The 14,525-nt window shown below is 30.2% G+C and overlaps 1 protein-coding gene across 1 annotated transcript; it reads right to left on the reverse strand.

Annotated features, from left to right (window-relative positions):
* Positions 1 to 11,352: 11,352 nt before the first annotated feature.
* Positions 11,353 to 11,820, reverse strand: LOC149512659 (uncharacterized). The gene has a single exon (XM_089751476.1). The coding sequence runs from the start codon at positions 11,818 to 11,820 to the stop codon at positions 11,353 to 11,355; it is 468 nt and encodes a 155-aa protein (XP_089607602.1).
* Positions 11,821 to 14,525: the final 2,705 nt, after the last annotated feature.

A 14,525-nucleotide genomic window follows, 5' to 3' on the forward strand; every position in this document is an offset into this window, starting at 1 on the left:
GTCAATTTGGCCGCATGTCACACTCTGATCAAAAGAGCTAAGGGGCATTAAAGTAATCTGCTATGAAGATCATTTTAAGGTGACATTTGGTATAAGGGAAGTAGGTCACATTCCTTGCAATTTAATTGTGTGCAATCACATTATAGTGTTTGGTATAAGGGAATGACTACAATGTTAGATTACATTTGCAATCACATTGCTGCTGGTTCCTACAATCTCATTGTAATAAAAAACCTATGCAAAATAACTTTGTAGGCTTTTTGCAAAGTTACAAAATTTTTTTTGACTAATTTACCCTCTCCCTTTCTTTTCCATCAATTAACTCTCCTTTCCCTTTTTCTTCGATTACTCAATGCGCCACTTTGACATTGATTAGTAGGTTTGGCTAGTTGCTGTCACCTCTATTCCCATTCCATTGCATCTCAGCCATATCTATAAGTATCTTCATTTCTTTCTATTTTGGAACTTGCTATTATTGAAGGTTTCACTATAATAACTTGTTAAGCTTGGGTTTAAAGATTTTGGCTTGGATTTGATAATTTTAAGCTTGGGTTTGCTATTGTTGATTTGAAGATTATGTTTAAAACTAGTAGATTTAAAGATTGTGTTTCATTGTAACAACTTGTTAAGCTTAGGTTTATAAATTTTTAGCTTGGATATGATGATTGACTGTTTGGATTTGCTAGTGTTGATTTCGAGATTGTGTTTAAAACCTATTTATAAGTAGATTTTGTTGATTTTAGACTTTAACAACTTGTTAAGCTTCAATTTACTATTTAAAAAAGATGTTTTCATGTTTGTTTGTTGAAGATTGAGCCTTAGGTATATTGATCTTGCTTGTTTTGCCTTGGTACAAACATTGTTAGCTTTAGACTTGAGTTTCTGGCATAAAGCCTTGGTAACACCATAGTTTACGGTATAAAGATCTTGGTTCAGTAGATTTCAAACTAACCAAGTTTCTTGGATTAGATTAATAGACAAGAATCATAAACCTTGAAAGTATGTGAAAATATTTACAGAAATCAATTTCCATTCTAAAGTTCTTATTATTGCTTTTTATTAAATATGGCAAAGACATGCATAGTGTATGTTGGATATAGAACATACATCTATACCACTTGGCCAAAAGTTCAAAGATAAATTCATGGTTATAAAAGAGCTATACATGAATCATTTTCTAGTGGAGCCAAATATGAACAAGCTATTATGCAATTTTGGGACATGAATGATTATCATATAGGAAAAAAACCAACTTTGAGAATATTAGCCACCCAAAAAGGCAGTTAAATGATCAAAGTGGCATCGATATCCCACTTTTTTGTTGGCGCCACTTAATAATTGCATTTTATTTTGGTATTTTATTACCATAACTTATGTAAGTTATGGAAAATAGTTTAGTTATAGTAAGAAGTTATGTATGTTGTTATTTAAGTAGATTTGAACCTTTGTTTAATTTCATGTCATGTTATCTATATTTATGTTTTTATTATACGTATAGACATCTCATTTTGTTTGGACTTTAAAACTTCAAAATTACTTTTAGGGACGTATTAATTTTTGATATTATTTGTATCCAATTTGGGTCTAAGCTTAAAAACCCAATTTTCCTTTTATTATTTTAAGTTTTTTATTATTTATTTTCATTTATCATTATAGGTTATTTATCTTTATTAGTTTTTTCTTACTTAGTGATTTATTTCATATATATCTTTATTTATGTCTTAATTATCTTTATTTTTTATATCTTTGTCTTTTTTTAAAAATTAAAATAAAATAAAACTTGAAAAGAGTTGAAAAAAAAAAGTAGGTGAGATTGAATTTTTAGAGCATAAGAATTCATTCAATTCAAGGGTTTTGTATCAAAATCAATTCCTTTGTTAGATACATAATGTGTTGATAAAATTTAAGGAGTTTGATTTTGAAAAAAATGGGTGAGGATATGGATGAAATTCAAATATTATTTCAATGATAATTTTTAGAATAATCTTTGATTGAGTTAGAGTCCTTATCAAGTTAGGACTAGGCTCTTATAAATATCTTATAAGTTTACACAATTAACGCAATAATCATAGAGTAGAAATTGGGAGCAAAAAAGTTTTAGGTAGTTCAAGTTCAAATTTAGGCTTTTCTAGCTCTTGATAATTTTCGGACAAGATTCCTTGGCTTTGATAAGATTTTCAGATTGCAATGACATTTTTCAATGAGTGTTGAAGCTCCCAATAGGGATTTCGATGATATCTACAGATTTTGATGGTATTCCTAGTTTTCCAAGCATAAACTGGATCCGATCAGTATCGCAGGATTTGGCTTTTTTTGTTGTTTATTTTTATTTATTGTGTTTTAATTGGTTTATTTTAGATTATTTTTATCATATTTTACTTAGCATAGGAATTTTTAAGATTAGGTAAAATTATTAATTTGAATAATAAAAATAAATAGAAACGAATTAAAGTTAAAATAAAACTTTAACAAAATCTTAAAAAATAAATGGTAATTATTCAGAGATGAAATTCTTAAAAATTACAAATGGATAATTTTCTAGGAAATCTTTAAGTGGAATTTTTCAAAATTGGAGTCAAATGGAGGAAAGTTTAGATAACATTTCAAAACTAATAATCAGTATTTATTTTCAAAGTAAAAAATGTAATAAACTATAAAATTTTGGGAATGAATAACAATTATCCAATAATGAGATTTTTAAAAATTACAAATGGTCAATTCTCTAAAGAATCTTTAAGTGAAGAATTTTTCTAAATTTAGCCCAAATAGTGGAACGATTTAGAGAAAATTTTAATAAAAGTAATTGTATTTATTTCCAAACCAAAAAAAAGAAATCTGACTTAGAAATTTGTTTGAAAATATATGGTAATTATCTAAGGATGAAATCCTAAAAAAATCACAAATGGTTAACTTTTCAAGAGATTTCTAGGTAAATTCTTTTTTAAATGGTGAAAGAATTTAGATAAGATTTCAAAAATTAATTGACATTTTATTTCATTCTAAAAATTAGAAAATAAATAATGAAAAATTTTATAATAGGAGTCTAAATTTTAAGAAAGATATTTCTAAATTCAACTCAAATAGTGAAAAATTTAGATTTATTACAAATAAAACTTACAAAAATAGAAAATAAAATCCTAGGATGAAATTCTTCATAATCGCAAATGGATGAGTATCTAAGAAATTTCTAAGTGAGAAAATATTTTTAAATTTAATCCAAATAGTGAAAAATTTAGATATCTTTTTGATAAAACATTATTTAATATAAAAAAAGTAAATGATTGAGTTTTTCTAAAGACGAAGCCTTTTTAAGAAAACAAATAGAATTGGTGAATACTCTTGAAGTAAGGAAGGTTTTTTAAGAATTCTATCAGATTAATGGATAACTCTTAGAAATTATTTTCAATATTGAAATATTAAACTTTAATAGAAGACCATTAGAACCATACATCCTTAAGATAATTTGAAATTAAATGTTACCATCTTTTGGACAGGCTTGTGGGGGTGCGATTACCTTCCCTATACGTAACCGAAATTTTGGACTTAGTTTTGAAATGCAAACCAGAACTTATTTTTAAGAAATGCTTAGTCAAGCTTAGAACTTCTTCAAAAGAATAGATTCACCTAGGTGACCAATCGCATTTAAACAAAAAAAGATTGATGGTGACTCCTAAAGATTTGTTTAGTGATGGTTCATAGACCTGTACGTCATGACAATTTGATGACTTCACTGAGGACATAGAGAGTCAGGCCATTAATTAATTTTGAATTATCCTAACTTTTGGTTTGATTGGTCTTAAATTATTGATTATTTTTTGTTTACATTTACTAACTTGTTTTTTTATTCTTTCATTTGGTTTAGGAAAATTATGAACAAAGATATATGTTTTTTTTTACCCACATTGTCACATGCATTTGCATCATATGAGCTCTATACTCGGGTTTCATCTTTTTTCAGAGAAAGTAAAGTACCTATTCTCTCGTGAAATGATAATTTCTATAATGGTTAATGAAATACTCTCACTTAAATTGAATCTTTTCTGTTGGTAGCCTGTGATGGGTGAGGATTAGAGTGCCTTAGTTGTTTGTCATGGACGATGATGTGATGAACAATTTGAAAAACTTTTAGATTGTGAAACATCCTAACCAAGCATTTGGTGAACTTAAAGAATTTAGCTTTAATATAGAGCTATGTTAATCCCTCGTGTAAAACATGTTTTTATGTTGATCTTGTATTTGTTGATTTTTTGTTTTTGTTTTTTTTTTATTTTGTAAAAAATAAATTTTTTTAAAAAAAGTGAGTCTTTTTCTTAAAAACAAGGTGAGATTTTGAGTTGGAATGCTTTTGGCGTCACAGGATATTATGTATTACATATATGGATTTGTTCATACATCATTCATGTAAAAAAATTTGTACAGGTATTATTTTACTTGTCCATGTATAAAAGAAAAAGATGTAAATGAGTAATTGTCAATTAAAGGCAACTCTAACTTTTTTGAAAGTGAATCTTGTCATTATATACATTATTTCATTTTGCTCTTTTCAAATTTGTATATAATTTTGAATATGAATTTTTTATTTATATGTGTTTGTATTCATGAAAGCATCTTTATATGTGCATTATTTCATTTGTCTAGGGCAATCTTTGCTATCTTACATAATTGAAAATAATGAACCATTGGTTGCCACACATGTAATTCTACATATTGTAGACACCTAATTTTAACTGGGTTGATTTGAATTTGTTCGATTTTCATACTTAATTTGCATATTTTTATTTAAGCTAGCTTAAGCATTAAATCGAATTGAGCTTGTTTAGGCTTATTTTAGATTAGCCATTTTTAAAATTTAATTTAATTGTCTTTCTATTTCATTTTATTTTATTAATTTTCATTTTGCATGGATCAAAACCCAGTCCAATTCTATTTAGGTCAACTAGGTCGTATAAGCTATAAAAGCCTAAATTTTAAAAGCAAAATGTAAAATCTAAAATTTGAAAGCCTACTTCAGCCTTAGATTAAATCATGATATGAGTCTAGAAGCCTAAAAGCCAATAAGCCCACATTCATTTTCTAAAAGCGCAATCTAATTTTTATTTTTTATTATAATTTAAAATTAATCAAATTAATTTAAAATTACCAAAAAAAAGCAAAGAAAAAAAAGGCAAAAAAACAAAAAACAACAAAAATCAGTAGCTGGCAGTCATGCCATGTGAGGCCAAAAGTCTCAAGTGCAGTAACCACTACTCCATTACCTTGCCATTAGTGTTGAAGGAGTAACAAGCAGCCACAAGAAGCCTAATTATCAATAGCAAATTGGTTTTGATAAATTGGAAGGAATTCATAGCAAAATGAGGGCAAGAGAAGGAAAAAAAATCTTCAATTCCTTCATCACTACCAGGCATTCGGCAACTCCTTTTTCACAAATCCTATTACCATCCTTATTTGTCACCATACTCAACCCTTCCTTTGGAAACACATAATAAAAAAATTTCTTCACAGAAGCTCTAGCCATTGAACCCACCATCAACATAAAAACTAACTAGAAAATCATCAACCCCATCATCCATAAGAAAAACTGTCACCATTCACCATAAGCCCACCAAAGCACCTTCAGCCAAACTCTCATCATCAAAAAACTACCTAGTAATCTACAACACCACAACCCATCTTTCATTTGCACCTATCGCACCAAGCTTTATTGCAACTACCATCGTTCAGCCCAACACTGCCTCTACAAAATCCAACCCATCGAAACTAATATTCACCATTACTCGACCCTTGCCTTTGTTTTACATACTAGTGGAAGTTAATCCTACACCATTACCGTACACGAAGCAATAGAAAATCACACCCTAACCTTTAAAAGAACCCAAAATCGTTGTTATCCTTTATCTAACCAAGTCAGTTCCCAAACTAACCACCCCAAAAGAAAAAAAAATCCAAAGCCTAGCTAAAACCCCTTTATAGCCAAAAAAATTCAAACAAAAAAACCAACTGAGCTAACCTAAAAAAAAAAAAAACTAAGCAACTAAAATAACATAAAAAAACAACAACAACAACAAGCCAAACCAAAAAATCACATCCCTTAGAATGGGGAGAATTAGTTAAAAAAAAAGAGAAAATGTAGCTAAAAAAATAGAAATGAGAAAATACACGAATAGAAAATGGCCTTTGTGGGTTTGGGTTTGAATGATTTGAGAAATTTTGGGTTGATTTTCAAAAAATAAGGAAAAAAAAGATGGAAAGAAGTAAAGAATATGCTAAAAAATCAATCAAATCAGATAGCGGACAAGAGATTTTTTGTAGGTGAAAACTGTAGAATTTCAAAGCAAATCTAAGAAAATTGTCATAACGTATATATCTGTGGACTTACCATTAAACATGAATTAAAGGAGTTACCACCAATCTTTTTTGTTTAGATGTGATTGGTCACCTAATAGAATCTGTCTCATTTAAAGAGAAATAACAAGATTGACTTAAGTATCTTTAAATAGTATATTCTAGTTCACGAAATTAGATTTTAGGTTCGAGAGTACGGTTACATGCAAAGAAGGTTATAGCACCCTTACAGCGCCCATCGAAAGATGGTACCGGTTTGATTTCAAATTATCCAAGCCTGAAACATGTTTGCAATTTACCAAAATATTTAACATTAAAAATTAATCCTAAAATTACTCCAATAGTTTGGTAGCAATTTAAGATAATTTTCTTACCTCAGGAATATTCATGGAAACTAGTATCCCACCCTGAAGAGGCTTAGTCATCGGATTTATTAATGGATATTTACCTAAGAAAATAATTAGTAAAGTCTTTCAATAGTTTGGTAGGATTTACTTTGATGCAGATCTCCCAATAGTTTGATGAGATTTTATTGTTAAATATTTTTAAAATTTTATTTTTGAGAAAAAAACTCATTAAATCCTTTAATAGTTTGGTGAGATTTAATTTAAAATGCAATCTTCCAATACTTTGATAGGATAAAATACAAATTTTTTATTAAAAAATTATTTTTTTGAAATCGATTTATGAAATTCTCCAATAGTTTGGTAGATTCCATAAAATTTAAATTCATGAAAAATACTCCAATAGTATAGTAGGATTCATGAATTTATTTGAAAGAAAGATTTTTTTCATAGAATTTTATTTAAAAAATAGTAAAATAAGATAAAAAAACAACTGAAAATAAAACTAAAATAAAAACTTAAAACAAATAAAAATGGTAAAAAAACAAAAAATAAAAATAAAATGAAAAAAAGAAAACCTACGATCAGGTCGGGTCAGAGATGAGGGTTGTATGCGGGTCAGTAGGTTGACACGCAGATCCTGGGCTAGTTGAAACGATGTTGTTTGGCATTGGAATAAAAGCCAACTTTTTAGCCTTTCTTCAAAAACGTTCGATCTTTTCTCTCTTTAGCTTCACTTTTCCTCTTACCTATCTCTAGAAAAAACAGAAACAAACCACCAAAAACTAGGTAACTCATCGGTTTATAGAAAATCTCACTAGAATCCCATCGAAAAATTTAAGCTCCATTGAAAAATTCAATGAAAAATTTTAACATTCAACCCAAACCTAGATTTTTTCAAAAATTTCTCTGAAATTTTCAGATTTTTCTAGAAATTCAAACTTCAATCCAAGAGCTTCAAATCCAAATCCAAAAATTCAAACTCTGAATCTTTAAACCCGAAAACCCAAACCTAGAATCCTAGAAACTCAAACCTAAAATCCCAAAAATGTACAACTTAGAAACTTTTTACTCATAATTTAAAACTCAGAGTCTTTCCTCTAGAAATCAACTCGTGCCTTTCTCTGTAATGTTGTGTCTAATTTATAGCCAGTCCTTAGTAAAAATTTTAGGATTCGGACAAAACCAATCTAGGCTTGAATATTAGGATTAGATTTTACCTGAATAGAACTAATCCAGATTTGAATCTTGATATTGGATTATGTTCAACGTAAATTAGGCTTAAGTCTTGCAAATTTGTCTGAGTTGAATCTCTTTGTTTCGATCTTGAATTGAAAGTCTTTTGATGATTGTAAATTATTTCAATCGCAGATCAAGAAAAAAGGGAAAGAACAATAAAAATAGTAATAATAATAATAATAATAATAATAATAATAATAATAATAATAATAATAATAATAATAATAATAATAAACACTAGTTGACTTTGGACACAGATGGGTGTCTACAGTTGCCCTTTTTTGCACATCGCTCTTAGATAGAAAAGATGTAATGACCTAGACATCCACTCTATTTAAGCCTAAAAATGAAAGTCAAATCAATAAGTGAAGATGATTGGGACTAAGTCGCAAGTCAAAAAAATGATCTGGACTGAGCTGAGATCGAAAATGAGTGACCGAGATCAAATCGTGAGTTAGAAAAATGATTTGGGCTGAGCCAAGATCAGAACAAATGATTGGAGTTGAACTATTTGTCAAAAAAATAATTTGGACTGAGTTGAGATCAAACAACTAGGATTGAACTGCAAGTCAAAAAATTATTTAGATTGAGTCGAGATTGAACGACTAGAATTGAAATGCAAGTAAGAAAAATGATCTGGACCAAGCTAAGATTGAATGATTGGGATTGAACTACAAATCTAAAAAACTAGACTGACCTAGACTGAGTCGAGGTTGAAGATGGATGACCAAGGTCGAACCATGGTTAGAAAGATGATTTGGATAGAGTCAAAATCAAAAGCAAGTGATCGGGATCAAATCGCATATCAAATAGATGACTTGGACTGAACCGAGATCTAAAACAAGTGATTGGGATCAAACCATGAGTCAAACAAATGACTTAGACTGAGCTGAGATTGAAAGCAAGTGACTGAGATCAAATCATGAGTAAAAAAGATGATCTGGATTGAGTCGAGATTGAAAACAAGTGATGATGTAACGATGCGAGAGTATACCTTATCTTGGATGCAAATGAAACTTCGATTGTGGTACTAAAATCCAACTTTCTTTTATATTCTCATCTTTGCATGTTTTTTGTAAGGAAACTACAAACCATTCTTCATTACTTAAGGTAAGCACTTATCTTTATCCCAAGGGAAGCTTTCTAAATTCATGATTTTATCACTTTGAAGATTTCATCTTTGGCCTTCGCCTCTTTCAATTCTCTCAAAGTAATACACAATCTCTTATGATATTATTCAATTATTAATCATTACCCTAATTTCAAAATAAAAAATGTAAATTATGCATTTCTTCTATTCATGGCATAGAATAAAAAAAAAGTTAAATATTGAAAGAGGGACATAAATAGGATGAAACGGATCTCATTTATTTAGAAAAAAGTATAGATTGTGGTAGAAGAAAAAAATAAAGGTGTACAGGGACTGTTATTTGGGATAATGATGCCCTAAAACAAACATTCAAACAATCAAACAATCATGACAACAAATCTTGGATTTCTTAAAAAAAAACTCAACTATATAATGCCCCCAACACTTCAAAGCTCTTTCAAAATTCATTGATTTTGGTGTTCCTCTCAAATGATACCTTATCCTCCTTATCTAAATTGCCTTAACAAGTTTTGAACTCAAATAAACCTCTATTTAATTCAAGCCACTCTTCAAGTTTTTAAACTTTTTTTTTGTTTAATTTTTTTGGTTTAAGCCACCCTTTTGAGTTTTGACTTGAACTTTTTTTTTTTAAACAAAGTATTTCTTCATGGCATCAAATTTTATGGGATTAAGAATGTCATCTCCATCCATTTTCGATAAAATTAAGGCTCTTTCTAAAAAGACCCTTTTCACAACATACGATCTTTACCAATTTGGAATCCATTTTTCCTATCATTATGTTAACTTGAGAGAATCTTTTTCAACACCAACTCTCTTTCTCGAAATTGATGAGGTCATACCATTTTGTCATGAGCCCTAATCATCTTTTTTTGGTATAATTGGCCATGATAGAGTGTTGCTAATATTTTTTCTTTAATGAGGTTCAATTGTTCTTAGCACTTTTGGACCCATTCAACTTCTTCTAACCCTGCTTCCCTTAAGACTCTCAGGGATGGGATTTCTTCTTCTACTGGTAATACGACTTCCATCCCGTAAACTAAGAAAAATGGAGTTACCTTAGTAGAGGTGTGTACTGACGTTTGATAGGCATGCAAAGCCAAAGATAATTTTTCATGCCAATCCTTGTATGTTTCAATCATCTTTTTCATAATCCTTTTGATATTCTTATTTCCAATTTCTACTGCTTCATTCATCTTTGGGTGATATAGAGCTGAATTATGGTGCTTAATTTTGAACTGAGCACATATTTCTTACATCATCTTGCTGTTCAAGTTTTTTATATTATCTGAGATGATCTTTTCTAAGAGTTTGTATTTACAGATTATTTCTTTTTTGATGAACTTACAGACTACTGATCGAGTTATAGTTGTGAAAGAAGCTACTTTGGCCCATTTAGTGAAGTAATCAATCATTACAAAAATGAATCTATTCCTATTTGATGCATTTGGAGTGATGGGACCGTGACATCTATCGCTCACATAGAAAATGGCTAAGTTGGTGCCATAACATGTAAAGTAGTGGGCAGAGTATGAATCTTGTCGGCATAAATCTGGCATTTGTGACACTTTCGATCATAATTAATGTAGTCCCTTTCCATTGTTAACTAATAATATTTGGCTCTCATAATTTATCTTGTCATCATATGTCCATTTGCATGTGCTCTACATATGCCATCATGGACCTCCCTAATGATTTTTGTGGCTTCAAAGGCACCTACACAATGCAATAACACTTGATCTTTACTTATCTTATACAAAACCTCCCTGTCTAAGAAAAATCCCATAGCCAATCTCCTAAAGACTCTCTTAGCATTTTATGTTGCTTGATCCGAGTACTGTTGATCCCTTAGATATTGTAGAATATCATAATACTAGGGATTTCCATCTTTTTCCTCCTCTACGTTGGTGCAATGTACTGGCATATCCTTGATATCTAACTTGATAGGCTAAATTTCAGTAATATTACCAATTTGGACCATTGCAACCAAGGTGGCTAAGGCATCTACGATATGATTTTCTTTATGAGGCAAATGTTCAAATTGGATTGTCTCAAATTACTTGCATAACTCTAAGATGTATTTATGGTATGGGATGAGTTTTAAGTCTTTTATTTCCTATTCTCCCTTTAATTGATAGATAATTAGGACTGAATCCTTGAACACCTTTAATACTTCAATTTTTTTATCCAAAGTAGCATGCAATCCTATAACACAGGTCTCATATTTAGCCACATTGTTAGTGCAATTGAAGTTTAATCTTGTTGTAATAGGATAATAATGTTCTATTGGAGATATTAAAATTACTCCAATCCCATGTCTCATGGCATTAGCAGCCCATCAAAATACGTTCTCCATGCCTTTTCATTATCTTTATCTTTCTCTAATCTTGAGATGGCCATTATTTTTTCATCCAAAAAATCAAGTTTCATGGGCTCATAATCTTCAGTGGCCTGATCTATGAGAAATTCGACAATGGCACTTCTTTTGATCACCTTTTGGCTCACATACACTATGTTATATTCCAAAAGCATTACTTGCCATCTTGCAATTCTTCTTGATAATGATGGTTTCTGAAAGATGTACTTGCTTAGGTCTAATTTAGCTATAAGCCAAGTTGTGTAGTAAAGCATATATTGCTTGAATCTTTTAGCCGTCCAAGCCAAAGCACAACACATCTTTCCTAATGATGAATACTTGGACTCATACTCTGTGAACTTCTTACTCAAGTAGCAAATAGCTCTTTCTTTCTTACAAGATTCATCCTGGTGTCCCAGTATACATTTCATCGATTTCTCGTGTACCACTACATACAAAATTAATGGTCATCCTAAAACGAATGATTCTAATATTAGAGGATTTGATAGGTATTACTTAACCTTATCAAAAGCCTCTTGACATTCCCTATTCCATTCATAGGGATTGTTTTGTCGAAGAAGTTTAGAGATGGGATCACATTTGAAAATAAGTTGGGAAATGAATTGAAAGATGTAGTTCAATTTGTTTAAGAAACCTTGGACCTCTTTTGGTGTATTTGAAGGGGATAAATTCTAAATGGCCTGATTTTTTTTTGGGTCAACTTCTATTCCCCTTTCATTAACTATAAAACCCAATAGTTTCCCTGACTTGGCTCCAAACATACATTTGGACGAATTCAACTTGAGCTAAAATTTTCTTAACCTCTCAAACAATTTTTTGAGGTTAGCTACATGGTCCTCTTTCTTTCGAGATTTTGTAATCATATCATCCACATATACCTTGATCTCTTTATGCATCATATGATGGAAGAGTGTCATTATAGCTCTTTGATAAGTTGCCCTAGCATTTTTTAATCTATAAGGAATAACCTTATAATAAAAGGTTCCCTATATAGTTATGAAAATGGTCTTTTTCATATCATTCTGAGCCATTTTTATTTGGTTATAGCTAGAGAATCCATCCATAAAAGAGAAAATTGTATGTTGAACTGTATTATCCACTAATGTATCAATATGAGGTAGCGAGAAGTTATCTTTCGAGTTGGCCTTGTTTAGATCATGATTGTCTATGCATATTTGTACCTTACCATCTTTGTAGGGGACATAAATTATATTGGGCACCTATTCAGGTTATTTTGCCACTTGCAGAAAGCCCACATCAAACTATTTTTTTACTTTATCTTTAATCTTTAGTAGCATTTCAGGTTTCATCATTTTCAATTTTCGTTGGACTAGCTCACATTCAGGCTTCAGGGGTAGCTTATGTTCCACTATCTCAATGCTAAGTCTAAGCATATCTTAGTAGGGCCAAGTAAACACATCTATAAATTCTTGGAGTAGATCCTGTAATTGTTATCTATCAACCACTGAGAGTAATGTACCGACCTTGACTTCTTTTCTATTCTTGGCATTACCTAAATTGATCATCTCAGTAACTTCTAGATGAGGCTTAATAGATTTATTCTTCTACTTAATTAATCTCATTGAGTCTAGGGGCAAAGTCTATTCTCCAGAGTCTTTTTCAGTGTCGAGTTCATCAGTATTAATTGAATTTTCAAAATTAAATCCCTAATCATTGTCATGATTATCTTCATATTCATTTGGGGACTTAAAATTAAGTGAAATAGGAAATATTGGCAAAAGAATTTGATGAAAAAATAGATTGAATAAAAGAAATGGATAAAATGCATGCTCCTATCTTTATTGGAATAATGAATAATAAAAAGCATATACATAAGAGAGCATCCCGATGCTTTTAGGTATAAGCAATTGGGAATTGTAATTATATTGAAAAAGTATAGGGGATAGCAGGCATCTAGATGACATTCCAATTCTTCAATTCAAAGTTTGGTAAGCATGGATAAACCAACACTTCTTCCTTTCGGCTATCCTCACTACCATCTGGATGGATAATTTAGCGAAAGTTTCTTCATAGCTTGGTTCTTCTCCAGCATTCTCTTCAGCTTCTGGGTATATGTATCCTCAAAGAATAAATGTTTCATGTAAATGGGGGACAACCATCAACCTATTTCCTATCTTCTTCTTGTTATCTTACATTCCTTCATTTTCACAAACCAGAGCCAGTCTTCTGCCATTGTCTTCAATCATTGGTGGTTCTTTTATCCCTTGTAGGATTTTGCCAAAACCAACTCCAATATTCCAACCTTTGTTAATCATCTGACTAATCATAATTTTACTGAACTTTGGTTGGTGCCCTTTAAGTCCTCCACCTACTGCATTGATTGTAGACACCCATTTTTGTTCGGGATTAATCGAACCAATTTTCATTATTAGTATTATTTTTATATTATATTATATTATTATTATTAAATTATATTTTATATTATTATTATTAAACCTATAGTATAATATTGTATTATATTTTATACTATTATTATTATTATTATTGTTATTATTATTATTAGGTATTATATTTTATTATTATTATTATTATTATTATTATTTTCCTTTCTCCTAATTGCTGATCGATTAAGGTAACTGAAGAATTGAATTTCTTGAATCAAAGGAATCCAAACTCTAACAGTCAAAAGCTTTAATTTATAATCATACGATTTTTTGATCAATTAGTAAAAAACCTAGACCTAATTTGAGGCTTAGGTAGAATCCAATCACAGGATTCAAGCTTGGAATTGATTTTATCTGTTTCCTAAAACCTATCCTAAGGGGGCTTATAAATTGAACACAGTTTGACAAAACGACACAAGGAATAGATTTGGGGAGACATGGTGAAAATTGGAAAAATTTTGGTTGTTGTAGTTCTAAAAAATTTTTTGGGCAGTAAAGGAATTTCTAGGATTTTGGTCTGAAGCTTTTGGGTTTAGATTTTAGTTCCTAAGTTTGGATTTAGGTTTTTGGGGTTTGGTTTAATTTGCTAGAGAGTTTTTGAAGAAATCTAAGAAATTTTTGGGTTTTTTTGAAAAATCTAGGTTTTTGGGAATAACGTTAATTTTTTGGTGAATTTTTTAGTGAGAGGTTGAATTTTTTGGCAACATTCC

The sequence above is a fragment of the Durio zibethinus genome, chromosome 22 (genome assembly GCF_047325235.1).
Source record: "Durio zibethinus cultivar Kanyao isolate XHJ-2024 chromosome 22, ASM4732523v1, whole genome shotgun sequence".
Lineage (NCBI taxonomy): Eukaryota > Viridiplantae > Streptophyta > Magnoliopsida > Malvales > Malvaceae > Durio > Durio zibethinus.